General features: G+C 55.7%; 3 protein-coding genes across 3 annotated transcripts; 1 reads left to right on the top strand and 2 right to left on the bottom strand.

Annotated features, from left to right (window-relative positions):
* Positions 1–2,789: 2,789 nt before the first annotated feature.
* Positions 2,790–3,929, bottom strand: F5144DRAFT_489255 (S-adenosyl-L-methionine-dependent methyltransferase; the record flags this gene model as incomplete). Its single annotated transcript, XM_066785715.1, has 1 exon — positions 2,790–3,929. One exon carries the CDS (start codon positions 3,927–3,929, stop codon positions 2,790–2,792), a length of 1,140 nt encoding a protein of 379 aa, XP_066643115.1.
* A 945-nt stretch (positions 3,930–4,874) lies between these two features.
* Positions 4,875–6,378, top strand: F5144DRAFT_237229 (uncharacterized protein). The gene is made up of 2 exons (XM_066783317.1): positions 4,875–5,110; positions 5,173–6,378. Exons 1-2 carry the CDS (start codon positions 4,967–4,969, stop codon positions 6,091–6,093), a joined length of 1,065 nt encoding a protein of 354 aa, XP_066643116.1. The 5' UTR covers positions 4,875–4,966; the 3' UTR covers positions 6,094–6,378.
* Positions 6,379–6,975: 597 nt separating this feature from the next.
* On the bottom strand, positions 6,976–10,121 carry F5144DRAFT_237215 (P-loop containing nucleoside triphosphate hydrolase protein). Its single transcript, XM_066783316.1, has 3 exons — positions 9,923–10,121; positions 7,423–9,848; positions 6,976–7,343 (listed from the first exon to the last, which is right to left on the bottom strand). The coding sequence occupies exons 1-3, from the start codon at positions 10,040–10,042 to the stop codon at positions 7,115–7,117; spliced, it is 2,775 nt and encodes a 924-aa protein (XP_066643117.1). The 5' UTR covers positions 10,043–10,121; the 3' UTR covers positions 6,976–7,114.
* Between the last annotated feature and the right edge of the window lie 40 nt (positions 10,122–10,161).

Raw genomic sequence — 10,161 nt, forward strand, 5'->3', positions numbered from 1 at the left:
GATAAATGCGTAAAGTGAGCAAGCGTTGAGCGTGGGTGGATGAGCGGGAAGAAGCGATGGAAGGAGGAATGGAATGGGACGGTCGGTTGGATGGGCCTGTTATTTCTAGGCACTCAATTGTGCATCCGTGCACGGCCTTGAGCTGGTGTGTCAAGCAATAAGAATCGGAATTGTTGAAGTGATGAATATCCAAGTTGAACGTGTTGTATGTGGTGTACCTATTCTGGACTGTCACATGCCGTGACAGAGAAGTGAGTTTGAGGATGTCAAGTCCCATCAGCGGCCAGCAGGCTGGTTCAGGTTCCCCAGCTGCGACAGTGGATGATTACGTAAGACATACCTTGATCACCCCACTAACTAGGTGCGCGGGTCCGCGCGGATTACGTAATTCCAAATGCTAATGTAATCGCTAAATATGCATCTAACAGAACAGTGCCCCGCGCCTCCATCAACGCCAACACCACTTCCACCACCACCGATACCGCCGCCGCCGCGATGGCCACCTCTTTTGCAGACGACTGCCTCCCTCCTGAGAATATTTACGACTCTCGAAACGCCTTGTTTGAAGCAATCAATGCATGGGCTATAACGAGAGGTTACGCCTTCACGACTGGAAAGTCGACCACCGAGAAGAGCGGGAGAATGACAGTTACATACGCCTGCGACCGAGGCCGCCGGCCCCCCGAGGCATCAAGCAGTCGCCAGAGAAGAACTAGTAGTCGAGTGACCAGCTGCCCCTTCTCGGTCCTAGCTAAAGAGTCGTCCGATGGTAGTTGGGTTCTTAAACACCGCCCCGATTCTCGATTCTCGGTACATAACCATGAACCAAGCCAACACCCAGTCGCGCATCCAGTTCATCGACAACTCTCTGGAGGTACTTCACAACTTGCAGACTTCTCGAACGCTGGTCTCGCACCGAAAGAGATTCAGACCCTTGTACGACAAAGTGGCTCGCTAGCTACCCGGCAAGATATCTACAACCGGATCGCGGATGTACGTCGAGATGCTTGTGAAGGCCAGAGCCCGATTCATGCGCTAGCCAACCAACTCGAGAAGGAGGGCTTTTGGAGTCGAATCCAGTTTACACCAGATGGCCGTGTCACAGCAGTTCTCTTCGCGCATCCCGACTCCCTTGCTTACCTTCAAGTTTACCCTGAGCTACTACTTCTTGACTGTACATACAAGACGAATAAGTACGGCATGCCTCTCCTTGATATGATTGGCGTTGATGCAGCACAACGGTCTTTCTGTATTGCATTTGCATTCCTGAGCGGCGAGACAGAGGAAGACTACACTTGGGCTCTCGAGCAGTTAAAGTCACTGTACGAGCAATGCAATACTACTCTCCCGTCTGTAATTCTTACGGACCGCTGCCTTGCAGCCATAAATGCAGCTTCAGCGCTCTTCCCTTCTGCTGCAACGCTCATCTGCATCTGGCATGCGAACAAGGCAGTCCTTGCCCGATGCCAACCAGCATTCCCGGAGGCTGAGAAGTGGAAAGAATTCTACGACTCTTGGCATTCGATCATTAGTTCGCCAACAGAAGAGGAGTATGCCAACCGGCTTGCACAATTTCAACAAAAATACGCTGTTGAACACCCCAACGAGGTCGGGTATATCAAGACCACGTGGCTTATCCCATTCAAGGAGAAGCTTGTACGCGCTTGGGTCGACCAGTCGACTCATTTTGGCAATACAGCTACCTCACGAGTAGAAGGGATCCACGCCCTCCTCAAGTCATACTTGAGGAGATCGACATTCAACCTCTTCGAGGCTTAGAAGGCAATCCGACTTGCTCTCCAGAACCAGCTCGCCGAGTTACAAGCATGGCAGGCAAGGCAACAGACTCGGACTCCGCTTGAGCTTTCTGGGGCATTGTATGGAGTCGTACGAGGATGGGTGTCACACGAGGCGTTAAGGAAGGTCGAGGAGCAACGGAAGCTACTTGCAGAGACAGACCGTCCTCGATCCCTAACTTGCACAGGTACTTTTACTCGTGTCTACGGGCTCCCATGCTTGCATGCACTTGATGCTCTCCAAGGCGAGCCTCTTCTTCTCAACCACTTCCACTCACATTGGCATTTAAAGCGCAAGGGAACCCCACAGCTACTCCTTAAGCCTCGCCAGCGCATTGAGCCAATTCGGGCTCAAAGCTCACTCCCCAAATCAAGTACAAAGCGGGAGCCGAGTCAGTTTGAGGCAGTTGAGGCCCAGGTCCAGGCACTTGAGCCCCGTCGGGCTCCAAGCAAGTGTACGAAGTGCCATGCAGTTGGCCATATAAGGACCTCAAGGGCATGCCCTCTGCGGTATTCAGATGTATTGTAATTAGTTCTGGCGATGGCGTTGATGGAGGCGCGGGGCACTGTTCTGTTAGATGCATATTTAGCGATTACATTAGCATTTGGAATTACGTAATCCGCGCGGACCCGCGCACCTAGTGGGAGCCCTTGATCACTCCCTTTGACACAGGAGTCACTTACAACGTCAGCTGCAAGTTATAATTACGATACAGTTTTTACGTATGGATCTCTTTTGTTTCTTATATTTTACTGTAGTTCAATTTAAATCGTACGGCTAGAGGTCTCCTAGTTCCAGTTATTCCCAACACAGCTGGGACGAAATGCTTTAATCATTAAGTTTTACACTATAATAGGTAACTCAACCAAACCACAGTAGTTTTATTGGTGACTTAGTTATTGCTACCCTTGGAACTACATCAAAAAGCATTAACACTGCTATACCCAGCATACTCACCATTCCACAGCTTCAGGTCATACCACACCCATCCCCTACCCCCCACCACCAGCACCACCACCCTCAACATCCAAATCCCCCTTCCCACCCCTCCACCCCCAAGCAACGATATAATGCCCCGCCAACAACCGCCACTCCTCCACCTCATCCAACCCACCCTCCACCAAATCCACCCTCTCCTTCTCCCCCTCCCCCACCCAACCCTCCCAAATCCCATCCACACTTCTCGAGCGGACCTCCGCAAACCCCGCCTCGCGCAGCCGCCGCTCCTGATCAGCCGGCGTGGGGTAGGCCTCCAGCGTCGGCATGCCGATGCCGCGCGCCGCCAGGTTGGACGCCATCGTCTTGCCGAAGGCGTCGTGCGGCAGGATCGGCTCGTACAGCACGAGCGCGAGGTGGGGCAGGTGCGTGCTGAAGTGGGAGAGCGCGGCGCTGGCGTGTTGGGGGGGCAGGTAGCAGAGGCAGCATTCGGAGAGGAGGAGGGTTGGGGCGGCGGGGAGGAGGTTGGGGAGGGGTGGGGTGGAGGGGGTTAGGGTGCGCAGGTCGAGGCCGTGGAGGGTGAGGGTGTTGTTTTTGTTGTTGTTGTTATTGTTACTGTTGTTGTTCTGGTTGTTGGGAGGGGTGAGCGAGTGGGAGTGCCATGCGGTGGGGGAGAGCGGTTCTGGTGTAGAGAGAAGCGTCCGTAGAAGAGGGGTAGAGCTGATGAGGGCTTGTTTACGGACCATGGTTGCTGGGAAGTCGATTTCGTGATAGACGATATTGCGGTGGTGTTGAGCTGAAGCGAAGAGGCGCAGACAGCGGGTGTCAGTGCCTGCGCCTAGGGACACGATTTGCCTAGGCTCATCTGGGCTGGTGGAGGCGAGGAAGCGGTCAACGAGAGCATCGATGGCGGTGGTCCGCGTATAGGTGCCTCTATTGATGATGGGGAGACGACGAGTAGCAGGGCCTTGTACAAAGAGCCGGGCGTAGGAATCTGATAGGTAGCCCAGTTCCACCGCGCTCAAACGAGAGACGGCTGCGTCGCTGTCGGTGCCCTGTATTGTTGCATCGTGACTAGGGCCGGGCCCGGATCCCGGAGTACCACCTCGGCCTGGGCCACCTCGGGCCCGACCCCGGCCTCGCCCGGTTGCCCCGCCCCGCAAGGAGAGTAGGTTGGGGATTGATGGTGCCGACATGGGCACGCCTTCCATGCACAAAAAGGTAAAAAGGTGTTTGATGAATGGAGGGGGATTGTGAGGTTCGGCCAACTTATTTTTCTAGAATTTAAAAAGGTTTAGGTTGTGAATGACTGAGGGCCTGTCGTTTGATAATATCGCTTCAGTGATGATGGGCTTGGTCTTGGATATCGAAGAGGGTCTGGTATCAAGAGCCCCGCATTGCAACTCGTACCTGCCTCCGAGGTACTCTCCCACTACCGACTTAACTCACTCTCGGGTTTTCTCGGAGACGAAACTACAATACAGAAAGTTGGGGATTTAGTCGATGCCCACAAAGATATTTTATATACCTGCTACGCGCAGCGCTCTAGGCTCACCAAACTACCTATTTAAATTAGGTAGGTAGCATGGATCGGGCCGGGTGTTGAGATCTCTTCGGGTGGCGATATCGTAGGGTTAGGGTTTAGTGGACGTCTCAAGGCACAGCTGCAGCATCAGGCCCATCGCGCTCAGGCACTCCCCCGGACCAGGTTTCTCAGCGCTTAAGGCTTGACGAGCATCCGTAAATTATTGATGTCTAGTTCTGACGACAGGTTCAAATGACTTGTCACAACTGAACGCGCAAGGCTGAACATGTTCGATGCTTTGAGTTAGCGCCACCAATAATTTCTCCGTATGACAAGAGCCTAGTTAAGTGCCTAGTTCGCCCATTGCACACTGGATGAACCGGATCGGGCGGGCAGGTGGGGTGGGGTCCAGGGGCGGTGCTCGCTTCTGTCCGCTGATGCTTGGGATTTGTGCCAGGCAGACGCCCGGATCCTTCTGGGCGTGGCCATTCATGCTCAGGCAATGGGGTCCGTTTATAACTTGATGAAGCCCCCATCTCGGCGCCATCTCATTTCAACTCTTCCCAGCGTTCGTTCAGTAAGGCTTGGTATTTGAAGCCGCCTTTCACCTCTGTTATCAGGTTACCAGTTCATCAGTTGCCTTCACCTTCGTTTTCTTTTCTTGTATCTCAGCAATATAGCTGTCTCTTCTCTTCGTTTTGTTTAACCATGTATTCGTCCGTCACCGTCGCCGGCGGGTCGCTGCTCAAGCGACTCGCTGACAACCCACCTCCTCAAATGCAGTGGCCAAGTGCGGTGGCCACATTTGTCTTCATTGCCGACTTCGTCGTCTTTCTCCCCGTCTTTCTCATCGTAAGTCAACTTCCTGAACTCTGAAGTTACCGCTGATCAGTCGGTTGACAACTCTCTCTCAGCTCGTGTACACCCTCTCGACCGTCTACCCCACCCTCGCCGCCGTGGAGGACCCCCTCCCCGACTACGAGGCGGTGCCTATGAACGATGACGGCACCCCCAAGACGGATAACGACCCGGTGAGCGCCCCCCAGCCGGGTAAGCCTATCACGGCCTCCCTCCGCGCTACCAACGCCCTCATCCGCTCACGCGGCGGCTGGCTTGCCAACTTCCGCGGCCTCGGCTACGCCTTTGTGATCCAAATGGTCATCGCCCTCACAGCCGCCTTCTTGGCCCTGGCGCCCTTTATTCCGTTCCGCATCGCCCATCTTCTTGCTCTCCTCGCCGCCACCCCGCTTGCCACCACCTGGACCCATCTCGTCATCACGCCGCCCTCGACCAAGTCCTTCTTCCGCCGCATCCCGGCCCTCAAGAAGGTCTATGTGGCCGCCTGGTTCCCCACCTTCCTGTTCTGGGCCGCCGTCCAGGCCTCCGTCCTCTTCCCCGAGCTGCTCGCCCGCGGCGTCGGCCTCTGCATGCCCGACGCGAAGAATCCGGACAAGATCTGTGATCAGCCGAAGGATGGCTCCTACCTCGCCAAGGTGACCGCCGTTGCCGGCTTGTCCCTCGCGCTGCAGGTGTTGCTGGCCATCCCCGCCCACGCCGCCCTGGCCCGCGTGCAGGCGTCGCTGCTGCCCGCCGACGAGGACCCCATCGTCCCCTTCGACCGCTCCTTCGCCGGCCGCGTCGAGCCCGAGGTCGTCACCGGCAAGGGCTTCGCCACCTTCGGCGCCGCCATCAAGACCATCCCGCGCTCGAGCTGGCTCAGGATCTACCTGCTGCGCGTCAAGGTCTTCTTCGTGAGCATGGGCGTCTACTTCGTTATGGGCGCCATCGTCGGCGTGGAAATTTTGGTGATGGGCCTGATGAGCGGTGGTAAATAAGTGTTTTTACCACTTGCTGGCTCGAGGGCGTGGGTTGGTTCTGAGATAGGAGGGATATGAAAGAATGGCAGAATGTACTATGTTGGATTAAGGATACCTGCTCTCCTGATGATTTCCGGAAACCGGTTTCATAGCATTTGATTGTCTACAACTCAGCCCTGATTCATTTTCTTCGCTGGAATTTCTGATACAAAAAAAGAAAAACAACAAAACAGAAACAAAGGAGGAAGGGAGTAAAATGAACAAAACAAAAAAATGAATATCTGGTTATACCCAAGATATTCTCGCCAGTTCGTCTTTCCTCTTGTGTTTAGTGATTTTGTACGCTGTCAGAGCTCATACTGCTATATATAATGTATGAGAACACAAGCAGCAGAAGGGCTATGGAGATGGCTCGGTTTATGGTTGAACGACCGCCCTTGTGGGCAAACTCATGCCTTCGCAAACTTCAGACTGTTAGTCTACCAACAAGCGTCTTACAAACGCTTCCATGAATGATAGGACCAAAGGGATCCGTGCTACGGAAGAACGTAATACCCCAACTGCAGAACTGGACTTCGTGTAAGGGGCATGATTTACTTGTCGTCCTTGCTTCCAACACCTCCCCGCACAATATCTGTCACCAACCTCCAACAAGCCGATCCAGTCTACAACACGCAACCGGCACGACATTTACTTTTTCCAACATCACACATAAGCAAGAGTTATCTAAGTCGGGCCTGGTCATTGCGGCCCAAGTCTAGCGAGCCACACGCCCCCTCAACAAAGGGGCCATACGGTCACGACGACCAGACAAAAGCGGGGAAAGGGTATATATCATCTCAACACACCACCCTCCGCCCTCCGCTGTACGTACCCTCCCATTTCATTTGCTTAATGTACCTCTTGACAAGCCCAGCCCCCGATCCAACACCCAAAATGACACCGACACGCCTCTATGTCGTCTCCTCCCCACCCCGCACACCCCCCCGCTTCTACTACTACCATCGTGGCCGCTGCCGCTGCCGCTACCGCCTCCTCATCACGACTTCTGGAAGAACCAGCTCGATCTCTTATTCTCGGGCGGGCTCTGGAGATTCGCGATGGTGGGGTGGGCTGAAGCAGCAGAGTCACCGCCGCCACGAAGCGGTTTAGCAATGCGACTGCCGATGTTGAAGCCGCCGATGCCAGTGGGAGAACCGAGCCCGCGCGTGCTGCCAGCTTTGGCCGCCTCGAGCCGATCTTTGACCGCCGCGAGCTGCACTTCGAATCTGTGGTACGCGTGTGGTTAGCATCCGTGGGGGAAGGGAAAGACAACATGGCCATGATGGGGTGAGGGGGTTATCGTACTTGTGATTCGCCTGTGCCATCTTCTCCTGGCTCTCCTGGAGCAGGCTTTCGAGGCTCTGGATGCGCTCGTTGCGGGCGATGAGCTTGCGCTCGGCGATGGCAACCTCCTTCTTGAGTGCCGAGTTTTGCTCGACGAGCTGGCGCTGCACCTGGGTGAGTTGCTCGAGGTTGCGCTCGAGGAAGGCCATCTTCTTCTGCTGCGCGCGGTTGTTGCTGCTGCGCAGCACGTTGTTGTACTGCTCGCGGGTCTCGTCGAGCGAGATCTCGAGCTCGACCACGCGCTCGCATCGGTTTTGCAGGTCACGCATCAGGCTCTTCTTCATAACGTCAAACTCGGCTAGCTGCTGCTGCACCGTCTTGCCGTTAGCCATCGGTACCGCCCCGTTTGCCTTGACGCGCCGCTGCAGGTCGTCAACAAGCGCCTTGAGCCGCTCGTTCTCCGATGCCCGGAGGGTGAGGTCCGACTTGAGGCCCTCGATCAGCTCGACCTGCGTGGTCGTCTTGTCGGACAGCGTCTTTGTCAGCATGGCCTTGACCTCCTCCTTGTCCGCCTCGTCTAGGTTGCGCGACAGGATGTCCTCGTGCTCGAGCTGGAGAGCCTCTAGCCGGGTCTCGAGGTCAGCGCGCTTGCGCGCTTCCGCCTCGTTGGACGCCGCGCTAAACGCGGACAGCTCGGCCTGCCGCACGAAGCCCTGCGTCTCGACCAACTTCTCCCGCAGCGCCTTGAGGTCGTCAGGCGGGATCGGATCGCCGGTAGAGCTAATCTCGTACAGGGCGTCTATTTGCGCGATGGCGTCGGCTACTGACCGCTCGTTGTCGCTGAAGACGTCCCCGCTAAGGTCGAAGCCAGCCATCATCTTGGCCATCTTTTCCGCCTTCTTCTTCTCCTTTTCGTCTAGGACCGCGCTGGTCTCCTTGGCATTCATCTTCATGTCGAGCATTTGCTGTTTTACCTCGTCTAACTCTGCCGTCAACTCCGCGTTGGCGTCCTTTAATCCGTCCATGGTGATCTGCGCCTCCTTGTTTTCGAATGCTAGCCTCTCTAGCTGCATCTTGAACTCGTTGGACTCGCTGACCAATCTCTCGTTATCCTTCCCTATCTTCGCATCGTGCTCCTTTAGCCCGGCCATCTCCTCTTTTGTTTCCCGCAGCTGCCTCTCCATGGTCGCGGCTTGGGTTTCTCTCTCGGCAAGCTGGTCCTGGAGCTCATTCTCGCGGCGCAAGAACTCCTCCCGCTCGTCCTTCTCCAACGGTAGGCTCGGGGTTCCAGCCCTCTCCGACATGCCCGGCGTCTCGGCCCCGGACCTGTCGGGCAGTAGCCGGGACGGCGTCGATGGCCTTGCCGGTCTCCCTTCTGCTTTTGCTCCTGCCACACCGTCCGCAGAAAGAGGCGGTACCCACCTGTCCTTGGATACCGTCTCTCCGGCACGCCATAACTGTATTTCGCTCTCGAGGTTGACGATATAGCTCTCAAACGTGGTGATTTGCGTCTTGGCCTTGGCGACCATCATCTTGAGTTCGGCCGGGCTGAGTTCGGCGTTGACCTTGGCCTTATTCTTGATCGACTTGGCGCGCATACCGAAGCGCAGCGTGCTGAGAGTTTCGGCATCGTTGTAACTGCTGGGAGAACAGTTGATGATCAGGGTGGTCCGGCTGTTGCCACCAAGGGACTCCTGCAGGATGCGGGTGAGTTTTGAGTCTCGATAGGGGATATGGGAGGATTTCCCGTCTGTCAGCGAGTTGATGACCATGCCCAAGGCGCTCAAACTCTTGTTGATCTTCTTCGCCTCTTCGAGCGTCTGGCCGCTGGCGCCTGTCTTGCCAACCTTTTCGCTACCCGCCAAGTCGACAAGGAAGAGCTGGCCACTCTTCGCCGAGCCCGTCTCGACGTTCTTTTGGGTGATGGTAATGACGAAGATCGAGTGCGAGCGCGAAGACTCCTGGTTCATATTCGTCGCAGCCACTGCTCTCGCGTTTCCACCCCTCCGCATTACCTCAAACACTTCCTGCACGCTCGATACGTATATCTCTAGCAGCCCCTTGACGTACACCCCGCGGTTCTTTTCTTCGTGAACGGGGAGGTTGTCGTTCCGTGGCTCCAAAAGGTCGCGAATTCGTTCCATGTAGATTTCCATGTAGCTGACCCGCACCGTGTACTCGATATTCGCCGTGCTGGAGAGGATGTTTGCAAATATCTGCTCGACGATTCGCGGAATAACACCCTTGCCGTCGTCGTCATCGATGCTGGAGCCCATCATGGTGTAGGACTTTCCCGCGCCCGTCTGGCCGTAGGCGAAAACGGTACCATTGTAGCCGTTGAGGATATCGTCGACGGTTGGTTTGATGGAGAAGTCGAAGATGTCGGATTGCTTGCATGACATGTCGAACACGCGGTCAAACGTGAAACTTCCTTGCGCCTCGCGGGACTGAACCAGGCAATTAGCAAAAAAAGACACCACAAAGAACGGCAGGTAGCCCAAAGGTTCGCGGCGACACTCACATCGACGGTACACGTATCTTGGCCATCGAAGCTGACAATGGGCTGGCCGCCCGATTCGATCTCGACCCGATTCTGCGGGCGAAACCGAGCGACGACCTTGATGCTATTTGCGTTCGACATGATGGCTGCCCGCTTCCCGCGCTCCCGGGAAGCGCAAATTCATGAAGGAGAGAACGTGCAGACTCGAAAGAGGGCGCGAGGCGGGGATGCCGGCCAGAGATCGTCAGGCCACAAGGGAG

The sequence above is a fragment of the Chaetomium tenue genome (genome assembly GCF_020726465.1).
Source record: "Chaetomium tenue strain MPI-SDFR-AT-0079 chromosome Unknown F5144scaffold_4, whole genome shotgun sequence".
Lineage (NCBI taxonomy): Eukaryota > Fungi > Ascomycota > Sordariomycetes > Sordariales > Chaetomiaceae > Chaetomium > Chaetomium tenue.